Raw genomic sequence first — 12,673 nt, forward strand, 5'->3', positions numbered from 1 at the left:
ACTGGGCTGTTAGCACTGCTGTTAGCGCTGCTGTTAGCAGTGTTGTCAGACTGGGCTGTTAGCGCTGCTGTTAGCAGTGTTGTCAGACTGGGCTGTTAGCGGTGCTGTTAGCGCTGCTGTTAGCAGTGTTGTCAGACTGGGCTGTTAGCACTGCTGTTAGCGCTGCTGTTAGCAGTGCTGTCAGACTGGGCTGTTAGCGGTGCTGTTAGCAGTGTTGTCAGACTGGGCTGTTAGCGGTGCTGTTAGCAGTGTTGTCAGACTGGGCTGTTAGCGGTGCTGTTAGCAGTGTTGTCAGACTGGGCTGTTAGCGGTGCTGTTAGCAGCGTCGTCAGAAGTGCTGTCAGACTGGGCTGTTAGCACTGCTGTTAGCGCTGCTGTTAGCAGTGCTGTCAGACTGGGCTGTTAGCGGTGCTGTTAGCAGCGTCGTCAGCAGTGCTGTCAGACTGGGCTGTTAGCGCTGCTGTTAGCGCTGCTGTTAGCAGCGTCGTCAGCAGTGCTGTCAGACTGGGCTGCTTCATGGTGCTGAGCAGCGTCTGTCCTGCAGTTTATGTTGATTGTGACGATTCGACAGAGAATCAACAGACGAATAACTGTTGTGAAAATATTCAATCCTTTGATAAAAAACGTAAAGCTGCAACAAGCCAAAGCTAAGAGGAACAAAGTCAACTAGGACTCCCAAGATGCATTTCGCTAGCAAACAACCAATGACAGAGCTTAGAATTCTGTGACTCGCTCTGTTAACGACAAGTGGAAGAAAAAACTGATTTCACATCCTGCAGCTTAAATTAATTCACGTTTCATTTTTGGGTTAATCGTGGATGAATTTAGTGATCATGCCGACGTGTTTTGTTGTCACTGTGAGGACTGACTTGACTTGATTACTATGAGACTGACACCTGCTGACCAAACGTCCATTTATTACAACTAACCTGCTGTTTACTGAGGCCGCAGAGCAACGCACCTCCTTCATGCACGCCGCCCGGCTTACTCCCGCTAATGCTAATGTTAATGCTAACGCTAATGCTGCCAGCAGCTCTGAGTGAGTTCAGCTTTTTATACTCGGCTGCTGCAAACAGTCAGAGTTCAACACTCGTGACAGACCTCCGAGCCTCGTTTATTACATCACAGGAAGGCGGAGCCAAAGGATTCAGGTGAACCGAATGTTCACAGACACACAGAGCGAACGTCGAGCAGGAAATCACCTGAAGAATCACCACGAATCTGTGAAAACACTAATTTAGTTTCTCTTTAACAATGTGATCACAGCACGCACACACACACACACACACACACACACACACACACACACACACACACACACATACACACTCGCGCACACACACACTCACACTCTCGTCCCATTTCCTGTATAATCCCTGCAGCCCCCTTTAAGAGAGAGAGACCCAGATTATAAATAGAGAGAGAGAGTGACCTTCAGAGAGGACATGGCTGACAGAGGATGAGCGAGCATCACTGACACTGACGGAGAGAGAGAGAGGATCTACAGGCAGGAAACAGTCTGTATAATCTGAGTGATCTCAGTCTTTAGGATCTGAATCTCTCCACATTTACACAGAAAAAAACAGAAATAGATTAAAGACAAATGACACAGTGAAACAGCCAAATGACAGGAACCACGTTCAGAAGCAGTGACGGATGACATGACGAATATTTAGCAGTAGATTTTTGTGTTTTTCACAGTGACAGTATTACATCATGATATCACAAAAGAAAAGGGATACTCTGAACATGATTAGCTCTTCTGATCTGAAGAAATAAAGCAATAAAAACGTGTTTATTGGCTCCAAAGAGGAATGAAAATGAGGTTCAGGCTTGAGGATGAAGGTTAACTATTCAATGTGATGTGACTGATTCTCAGAGTTAGATAAGGGGTGATTAGATGCCTCAGCAGCATTTATTAAGCAGAAAACGCAAAGTTTATCCTGTAAGTCGCAGACGCAGCAGAGGAGGCCTTCCACAGACCTCAGACCAGCTGAGCTCGAGCTGCAGCGAAGCGTGGCGCTAACGTTAGCTCAGGCTACGAGACGACACAAAAAGCTACGAGACGACACAAAAAGCTACGAGACGACACAAAAAGCTACGAGAAGACACAAAAAGCTACGAGACGACACAAAAAGCTACGAGAAGACACAAAAAGCTACGAGACGACACAAAAAGCTACGAGAAGACACAAAAAGCTACGAGACGACACAAAAAGCTACGAGAAGACACAAAAAGCTACGAGACGACACACAAAGCTACGAGAAGACACACAAAGCTACGAGAAGACACACAAAGCTACGAGACGACACAAAAAGCTACGAGAAGACACACAAAGCTACGAGACGACACAAAAAGCTACGAGACGACACAAAAAGCTACGAGACGACACAAAAAGCTACGAGAAGACACAAAAAGCTACGAGACGACACAAAAAGCTACGAGAAGACACAAAAAGCTACGAGACGACACACAAAGCTACGAGAAGACACACAAAGCTACGAGAAGACACACAAAGCTACGAGACGACACAAAAAGCTACGAGAAGACACACAAAGCTACGAGACGACACAAAAAGCTACGAGACGACACAAAAAGCTACGAGACGACACACAAAGCTACGAGAAGACACAAAAAGCTACGAGACGACACACAAAGCTACGAGACGACACAAAAAGCTACGAGAAGACACAAAAAGCTACGAGACGACACAAAAAGCTACGAGACGACACAAAAAGCTACGAGACGACACAAAAAGCTACGAGACGACACAGTTTCCACGTCGAGGCTGAAGTGTCTCTGACAAAGTGTTTTAGAAGCTCTCAGACAGACTTTCCAGCTGATTCTGTCAGAACACTTTCTGTTGTGACACCTGGAGACCAGGTGAGGCCCACCTCAGTCCACATGTGGCTGCAGGGTTTTATGGGGGGTCTGGACACAGATCCAGTTATGAGGACACAGTCCTGTTCTGGCCAGTGGTCTACTTCTGATTCTGTCCAGTCTGACTTGACCTGATGTTGGTTTTAGTTTGGTCCTGGTTTAGTTTGGTCCTGGTTTAGTTTGGTCCTGGTTTTAGTTTGGTCCTGGTCTTAGTTTGGTCCTGGTGTGTGATGGCTGTGGTGTTCTGAACTGAACTGGACAGACTGGAATTTCACCACACTGACCATCGTCCTCCTGAGCACACCTGACACACACCTGTACAGTCTATTATAACACACTGATAAAAACTCAAGTCTGCTCAGGTTTTACATAACTACACCCTGATGATGTCACACGTCCCATCATGCACCAGGACACACACACACACACACACACACACACACACACACACACACACATTGACACGTACACACAATAAACTGAAGCAAACAACATCAGAGGGAAGTGTTACTGTGTGTGTGTGTGTGTGTCTGTGTGTGTGTGTCTGTGTTTGTGTGTCTGTGTGTGTAACAGTGTGTGTGTGTGTGTGTGTGTGTGTGTGTGTGTGTGTGTGTGTGTGTGTAACAGTGTGTGTTAATCTGGATTAAGCAGACAGACAAGGTTGATTGGACTGTAATCTATCCACACACAAACACGCATTGGTATTATATACTTGTGAGGAACCACACTGATGTCATCTTAAAGGGACAGTACAACATTTTAACCAATCAAATGGATTTCACTTTGATGTCTGCGTGTGCGTCTTTAAAGCTCACATGACAAGTCGGTGGAATAAAAAAACACTCAGGACAATGTACACACAGAGAAATCACACACTTAATAACATTCACAATGCACATCGCTTCAGATCAAAACGTTTCACTTCACATCACGTCGCTTCACATCACTTCACATCGCTTCACATCACTTCACATCACATCACATCACATCGCTTCACATCACTTCACATCACATCACATCGCTTCACATCACATCACTTCACATCACGTCGCTTCACATCACTTCACATCGCTTCACATCACATCACATCACATCACATCACATCACATCACATCAAAACGCTTCACTTCACATCACTTCACATCACGTCGCTTCACATCACTTCACATCACTTCACATCACTTCACATCACATCACATCGCTTCACATCACTTCACATCACATCACTTCACATCGCTTCACATCACTTCACATCACATCGCTTCACATCACTTCACATCACATCACTTCACATCGCTTCACATCACTTCACATCACATCAAAACGTTTCTCATCACGTCGCTTCACATCACTTCACATCAAAACGCTTCACATCACATCACTTCACATCGCTTCACATCACTTCACATCAAAACGCTTCACATCACATCACTTCACATCGCTTCACATCACTTCACATCACATCAAAACGTTTCACATCACATCACTTCACATCACGTCGCTTCACATCACGTCGCTTCACATCACATCACATCACTTCACATCACTTCACATCAAAACGCTTCACATCACATCACTTCACATCGCTTCACATCACATCACTTCACATCACGTTGCTTCACTTCACATCAAAACGCTTCACATCACTTCACATTGCTTTCATGGCGGCCTGGTACGCGACCCTCTCATGCTTCAACACTGACACCATGAAGATGTCCAGAGTGCACAGAAGCCAATCAGACGTGAGCCTTTTGAGTGATGCCTGGAGGAACAAGTGCGGTTGAAGAGCAGCTTTTCTTCCAGTGCAGGTGTGATGAAAGGACTCAGGCCAGATGTTCAGAACAGCTGCTGACTTTTACAAACTGATGCTCGAAGACACAAATGGTCTGAAGACTTTAAGACACCTGTTTTCATTTTATGGTGAGTGTTTGGAAATCACACAGAATATGTCCAGTTTGCACCGCTGAGACTGAGAGTGGCAGCTGTGAGAGGAGCGCTGGACAACAGCAGGCGGGGGGCAGCAGACGTCCCCCCCCAGCTGACGGCTCAGTGCTCAGAGCCAGGACAGGACGAGGATCACAAACTGGTGCTCAGCTCTGATGTGATCGTGTTAGACGAACCGGTTAATCTGCAGCAGAGGACACGTTTGATGACATTAAACCTGCAGGAGGAAGCCTTTAACAGGTTCAGCTCACTGACAGACTCCAGGTCAGATTTAAAGACACTGCGGACATGTTTGAAACCTGACCATCCTTCCCTGAGGAGGTCCCCGTGGTCTCAGACGTTTCAGGGGCACCTTGATGAGGAACAAGCAGTCTTTGAGGCAGTTCAAGTGGACCTCAAAGAGGTGACAGTGGTTCTGCAGGTCCAGAGGCTCTGAAAGTCCTTCAGGGTGTTACAGAGGACACTGATGGACTGTCAGTTAAGTCAAACAGTCCTTCAAGAGGTTCCAGGGGTCTTTGAGGGGCCCAGGATCCTTGAAGAAGTTCCAGGGGTCTTTCAGTGACTTAACAAAGCATGGAGCATTCGTGATGTCGCTATAGTTAACCATTGTTCAATATTTAGAACAGAGGTTAAAGTGGAACAGGCGATAGCCAATCAGAGCGGAGGATTCCCAGTTGCCGGGTAAAAAATGATTTTGAATTTGTAAAACTGATCAGTTTAAACTGACTGCTGTTAATGTAAATTAGAAATAACCAATCAGATGATGAGACAGGCTGCACGGTGGCGCAGCAGGTAGTGCGCGTACCTCACAGCAACAAGGTCGCCGGTTCGATTCCCGGGTCAGGCCTCTCTGTGTGAAGTTTGCATGTTCTTCCCGTGCATGCGTGGCTTCTCTCCGGCTTCCTCCCACAGACCAGAAACATGCTCATTAGGTTAATTGGTGACTGTAAAATTGCCCCTAGGTGTGAGTGTGAGTGTGAATGGTTGTGTGTTTGTGCTCTGCGATCGGCTGACGACCGGTCCAGGGTGTACCCCTCTGGGATAGGCTCCAGCCCCCCGCAACCCCGAAAGGGATACACGGTATAGAAAATGGATGGATGATGAGACAGAGAGCTACACACTGATATTACACCTCCCCCTCCTCCACCTCCACCCTCCCCCATTCACACTGAATCTAGGTCATCAGCAGGGGCGGGGCTAAACACAAGAGGATTATAAAGATGACATGTAGAGGAGAGAGGGGACGAGTGGGGGAGGACAGGATGTGATGGACGTTACTGTACATGACAATAAGTCCCTCTCTCCCCCCGCCCCCCCCGTCAGGTCTGATCCTGCTCTTCTACCTGGTCTTCTACCTGTGCCTGGCCGGCATGTTTGTTCTCACCATGTACATCATGCTGCTGACGCTCGACGACTACAAACCCACCTGGCAGGACCGCCTGGCCACTCCAGGTAACAAAAACAAACGCACACCAGAAACACGCCAGCTCCACCAAACGTACCTAATATACCTCCAACACACCCTGACTCCACCCAACGTTCACCCAACACACCCTGATGATGAGTGGTTGCCTAAAACAAGCTTCAGAGTGTGACTGGTTAACGAGCAGTTTCAGTCTTTATGTTTCAGGGATGATTGGTTGTTTAACAAGGCTCAGGCTGTGATTGGTTAACGAGCAGTTCTCTGTCTGTTTCAGGGATGATGATTCGTCCGAAGGGGAATCAGCTGGAGATCAGTTTCTCTGTCTCAAACACCGAGAGCTGGGACGGCTTCATCCACAACCTCAACACCTTCCTGTCCCGTGAGATGCTCATTATGAGTATTTAACGATATGATGTAATAGATTGATGTTTATCACTGGATTTCCTTCATATGCAGTTTGGTGCTGTTTTGAATGTCCTGATCAAAATCAGCCATGTTTTATGTTTGACTCTACCTGTCTGTCTCTCCACCCGTCTGTCTGTCTGCAGCGTACAACGACAGCTATCAGGTTCAGACCAATGACAACTGCCCTCCAGATCAATACTTCATTCAAGAGGACAGTGGAGAGGTAAACCTGCCTGTCTGTCTCTCCACCTGTCTCATTCTGTATCTGTCTGTGTCTCTACCTGTCTCACTCTCGTCCTCTCTGTCCCTGTCTGTCTCTCTGCAGGTCAGGAACAATCCCAAGCGTTCCTGTCAGTTCAATCGGACGATGTTGGAGGACTGCTCTGGGATGTCAGATCGTTTCTATGGTTACAGCAGAGGTCAGCCCTGCATCCTCATCAAACTGAACCGGGTACGTTGACCTCTGACCCTGATGCAGGGTCACATGTTTAAACCTGCAGGCTGCACACAGATGGAGTTCCTCCACTCTCTCAGTGTGCTGATGTTAGCGTGTTAGCATCTGTCAGATTAGATCCACCGTGAAATACAGACAGACAGCTGAGGAGAGGAATGGCCCACAGACAGCTTGAAATCACTGACCAGAGCAACTGTTAACATCACCTCCACCACAGACAGACATCCAGTCTGAACGGGCCTATGGGAGATAAGCTCTGTTAAAATATGACTTTTGTGACTGAGGTTTGGTTCAACCATCGTATTATTGTACTAATGATCGGTCTGCAGTGTTCACTGAGTCCTCCACAAAGTGCCCTCCTCACCTGAGCCCACTGTTCACCTGTCTGTCTGTCTACCTGTCTGTCTCTCCAGGTGATTGGTATGTTGCCAGGGAAGGACGGTCAGTCTCCATATGTCACCTGTGGAGCGAAGGTCTGCATCTGTCTGTCTGTCTGTCTGTCTGTCTGTCTGTCTGTCTGTCTGCACATCTGTCTGTCTGTCTGTCTGTCTGTCTGCACATCTGTCTGTCTGTCTGTCTGTCTGTCTGTCTGCACATCTGTCTATCTATCTGTCTGTCTGTCTGTCTGTCTGTCTGTCTGTCTGTCTGTCTGTCTGTCTGCACATCTGTCTGTCTGTCTGTCTGTCTGTCTGTCTGTCTGTCTGTCTGTCTGTCTGTCTGTCTGTCTGACTGACTGTCTGTCTCAATCTCTCATTCCTCCATCAGAGGTACAAAGTGGAGAAGGATCAGTGGGTAAGAACAGTAGAGGAGGATCATAGAACGTAGAACCTTTAATGCCCAATAATCATATTGATCATCTGCAGATAATACACAGCAGTTCAGTAATGAAATGCAGGAGAGTGCAGTAGAGAAACGCAGTAGCGTGCAGTAGAGAAACGCAGTACAGTGCAGTAGAAAAGTGCAGTACAGTGCAGTAGAGAAAGGCAGTACAGTGCAGTAGAGAAAGGCAGTACAGTGCAGTAGAGAAAGGCAGTAGAGGTAGAAGTAGAACCTGAGCAGAATCTCCAGATGTTCTTCTGTCTCTTCTGTTCTGCCAAGGTTCCGTCACTAACTAACGATCAGATCTTAAAGCTTAATGAAACGAGCAAGAGGAAGATAATGACGATGGGCCAATGGACGTGAGGAGGGGGATGTACATGGGGGTCCATTTGGGCCGGTCTGGTCAGGATATACTGGAGGCCATGGGGGAGGAGACTTGGTTTGGGGGGTCGGTCTCTTGGTAGTGTCACCTGAGCCAATCACAGACCTCACACAATACCTGGAAAATGAATAGATGGCAGAGGTCTGCAGGGGGTCAGTGAGAGGGGTGACAGGAGGGAAGGGGTCAGAAGGTCAATGAGAGGGTGGGTGGGTCGAGACTACATTTAAAGTTACCACTGCAGGTTATTGATGAAAGACCTGAAGTATTGATCAGTGTGTGTGTGTGTGTGTGTGTGTGTGTGTGTGTGTGTGTGTGTGTGTGTGTGTGTGCAGAGGGAGGACAGTGATAAGATCGGACCTCTGGCCTATTTTCCTCCTAATGGAACCTTCAACCTCATGTACTACCCGTACTACGGCAAGAAAGCTCAGGTAACACTCGACTCCACTGAATATGACAACACGGTCAGTGCAGCAGTAAGCCTCCAGGTGGCGCTCTTCATTGAGATGATTTAAAATGACATGTTAGCAGACTTCTAAGTGCTTCCAAAGGCAACTGGACTTGCTTGAGGTTCTCCAAGACGCTTCAACTCCCCTCCAAGAGGTTTATTCAGTTCTGACTGACTGGTGAAGTCCAAGGTCTTGATCCTCCTGCAGGATCGTCGACCCAGTCGGTCATCAAGTGAGGCGTTAGGGTGACGTGAGCCATGGTGTTGATGGGTGTTAAGACACTGGAAGTGTCTGGAAAAACTCAGGAGGATTTTTAAGAAAGACCACATCCCCATGTACTTCAAGCCCAGGACCACTCTGAGTTAGAGGCCAACAGCTCAGGTCAGGACTCAGCAGTCCACCACACCTGTAGGACCACTGGTGGTCCATCATAGTAGAGCCATGTTAATAGATTCAAGAGATCCGTGGGTGTTGATCTATGTGGGTGTGTTATCACATCTGTGTTAGTAGATCTAATCAATCTGTCAGTCGATTCATGTTAACAGATGTTTCAGTCTTACTGAAGTTCGTCAATCGTTCTAGATTTCTGTCATAAATCAGCAGATATGTGTAGATATATTGAAAGATTCATAAATCCAATTACAAGATTTGAGTGTTCAAGGTTCAAGGTTCAGTTTATTTTACAAATCATTTTAAAATACAAAGATTATCCAGATTATTTCAGAGAATTTCAGAACATCTGTGAACATCAATGATGGTGCAGCTACAGACTCCATCACTGACCGTCTGGTCAATCCATAAATCAATGGATGAGCCACAATCTCTTCAAGTTCAATGAGACAAACTGAAATCCTTCTAGTCTGCTTTAAACAAAGAGAGAAATGCTGTTTGATAATCTGTGAGATCGACTCTCTGGATTCAATCCGAGCTTTCAGTCTTGGTGTTCTTCTAGATTCAGATCTGAGCTTCAACTCTCACATCAACAAGTTGACCAAAACGTCATTTTCACCCCAGAAACAGCTGAAGAACGACCGTTTCTAAACCAAACAGACACTGAAAAATGGACTCATGCCTTTAATTCAAGCTAACTTGATGACTGTAACACTCGATTTACTGACCTCCAGAAGAAAAACACTGAGAGACTTCAGCTCATTCAAAACTCTGCAGCTCGACTATGAACCAGAGCCAAGAGCAGAGTCCACGAGTCCAGTTTCAGTTGTTCTGCACTGACTTCCTGAAACATTCAGGACTGATTTTAAGGTCCTCCTCTTCCTCATACAAAGCCCTGAATGGACTAGGACTAAGCTACATTGCTAACTCCCTTGTCCTCCTTGTCCTCTGGACTCCACACCAGTCAGTTAGAACTGAAGAAGCCTCTTGGATGAGAGCAGTCAGATTTGTCAGTTTCTACAAGTCCAGCTGCCCAGGATTTGACCCTCATTGGACAACCAGGACCTGGACCACTGAGAGTCTTCACGTTTGCTGTAAAGTTGCTTTTCTTGTATGAAAGGTGATCTACAAAGAAAGTTCATTACTATCATTAATTCTGTCAGGGGATGCAGTCGATCCAGTAGATCCTTGGTGGTGGATACATGATAGTGCTTCCATATGATGCTCGTGAGACATCCTCATCTCATCTTCTTCAGTGAAGTCATGCTGTTCAATGTGTTTCATGTCTCAGGTGAACTACACTCAGCCGCTGGTGGCTGTCAAGTTCCTGAACGCCTCTCTGAACACAGACATCAACGTCGAGTGTAAAATCAACTCCAACACTCTCGCCACCGGCAGCGAGAGAGACAAGTTCGCCGGGCGGGTTTCCTTCAAACTACGAATCGACGACAAATAGACACACCTGCAAACACACACATTCACACACAGGTTAAAGCTGCACTAATCCAGATGTTTTAATGAAAGTACTGAGTCTGTCCTCATCCACACCATCATTCCAGCACATCAGTGATGTTTCCACATCTACGTACAATAATCCTACTCCAGCTTCATGATGCATTCACTGACCGTCTGAAGTATTTTAGTATATGTCACCTTTAGTTACAGACTGCTAGTCTCCAGTACTCGTGTCGGTACGTATTTTGTTTTGTATGTTCGCTGATATGATCCTCTGAACAGCCTCAGTGCAGCTTTAACTTGAACACACCGACCCTGAAACCGACCAATCAGCATGCACACACGCTCTGATGTCACTGCCTCTGAGGATGGACTGAAGAACGACAGACAACAGGAGGATCTTTACCTCCATCATCATCATCATCATCATCATCATATCAATCTGCATGAAACAAAGACCAAATTATTGATCACAGAGCTGATGTGATTATTGATCAATGTTTTCTTTATTCTACTGTATTTATTTATTTATTTATTACTTTATTTATTAGTGCGATTGATGATAACTTGATGTTTTACAGTGTTAGTATCATTACAGATCAAATTCAACAGAGTTTAGATTACAGTCAGGTGAACTTCTGCCTGGTTTCTGTAGATGTAGCATCAGGTAAAATAGTCTCTGATTGGCTGTTCAAAAAGTCAGTTCAGAATCTGAATTACAAACAACAGAAGCCAGTTCAGAAAAGTTTTTACGCAGATCAGCTGTGAAAGACGACCAGTGACAGAAATGCCACAGACCAGTTCAGGAACTAGATCTCACACTGCAACAGAAAACCACAAGAGTCCAATAACAGCTCAGAAACCAGAGACTTCACCAGACCAGAAACAAGTTCAAAAAACCTTCCAAAATCAGATCGAAACAGGCCAGAAACACGACGTTAACGAAGACTCTGAACAGGAACCCGTCAACAAAGATGGTCTCACCACAAGGTTCACTAGCTGTTCTGAAGCTTTCGTTCATATCGGTCACCAGCTCAGAAACCAGGACAGGAACCAGTTAACACTCGATAAACCACATCACAGTCCAGATTAGAGATCAGGCCAGGAAGCAGTTTAACTATGTAAACCCAAACCAGTTCATATTCCAGTTTGAAAAGCACAGTCAGTTGAGACATCAGGTGAGAAACCAGTTCAGGGACTGGTTTGTCTCCTTGTTTGTTGCTGTGGAAGCAGTGAAATCCACAACCAATCAGATGCTAGCTTTAGCAACCATGGCAACAGTATCGGTGTTTGATCTTTCATGTTTTTGTTTTCTCGTTTGTTGATTAGATGAAGAATTAATGAAGAACATAAAGGCTTAGTGAATTTAGTTAATGGCTTAGTTAACGAGTTAGGAAGTCGTTAGTCATTCCGTTTTTTGTTAACTGTTGATTTGTTTACGTGTGTTTTTGTTTATCGTCATCATGGGACCGAGCACGACAACCGTTACCATGATAACCATGTCCTGTGACACACTTGATGTCCTCACCTGTCAATCATCACACTATTGTGCCACGTGGAAACGCACCTCCCCACCTGTACTGTTCTCCGCCAGTCGTCTTCCTTTAAAGAGGGACCAGCCAATCAGATGGTCCTGCTGTATGATGTCATAGGATACTTGTTTGTGATTGGTTTATCTCTCCTGACTGAAAATGTCCTCGTGTTTAACAGACATTTATGAAACAAAGAAAAAAGTTATTAAAACTACAAAAACAACCAACTGTGTGGTTCATTGAGAAGGATCGTGATATAAAACTGCAATACTTCATCCTCAAAGACTACAAACTGCAGTACTTCATCCTCAAAGACTACAAACTGCAATACTTCATCCTCAAAGACTACAAACTGCAGTACTTCATCCTCAAAGACTACAAACTGCAGTACTTTATCCTCAAAGACTACAAACTGCAGTACTTTATCCTCAAAGACTACAAACTGCAGTACTTCATCTGCAAAGACTACAAACTGCAATACTTCATCCTCAAAGACTACAAACTGCAATACTTCATCCTCAAAGACTACAAACTGCAGTACTT

General features: G+C 45.7%; 1 protein-coding gene across 3 annotated transcripts in view; it reads left to right on the plus strand.

Annotated features, from left to right (window-relative positions):
* atp1b2a (ATPase Na+/K+ transporting subunit beta 2a) overlaps positions 1-12,673 on the plus strand; it is a 67,380-nt gene that overhangs the window by 3,882 nt on the left and 50,825 nt on the right. The window contains exons 2-9 of one of the 3 annotated variants that reach the window (XR_011603559.1): positions 6,148-6,276; positions 6,522-6,626; positions 6,796-6,875; positions 6,978-7,103; positions 7,520-7,579; positions 7,872-7,898; positions 8,640-8,735; positions 10,435-11,535. Coding sequence is in view for 2 of the 3 variants with exons in the window: in XM_070992753.1 (XP_070848854.1) it covers positions 6,148-6,276; positions 6,522-6,626; positions 6,796-6,875; positions 6,978-7,103; positions 7,520-7,579; positions 7,872-7,898; positions 8,640-8,735; positions 10,435-10,599 (788 nt within the window). In the remaining variant the exon portion in view is untranslated. Of the gene's footprint in view, positions 1-6,147; positions 6,277-6,521; positions 6,627-6,795; positions 6,876-6,977; positions 7,104-7,519; positions 7,580-7,871; positions 7,899-8,639; positions 8,736-10,434; positions 12,354-12,673 lie in introns of those variants that run through there. The other 2 variants (XM_070992753.1, XM_070992754.1) reach the window with 2 other exon arrangements.

This window comes from Chaetodon trifascialis, chromosome 23 (genome assembly GCF_039877785.1).
Source record: "Chaetodon trifascialis isolate fChaTrf1 chromosome 23, fChaTrf1.hap1, whole genome shotgun sequence".
In the NCBI taxonomy this organism is placed as follows: domain Eukaryota; kingdom Metazoa; phylum Chordata; class Actinopteri; order Chaetodontiformes; family Chaetodontidae; genus Chaetodon; species Chaetodon trifascialis.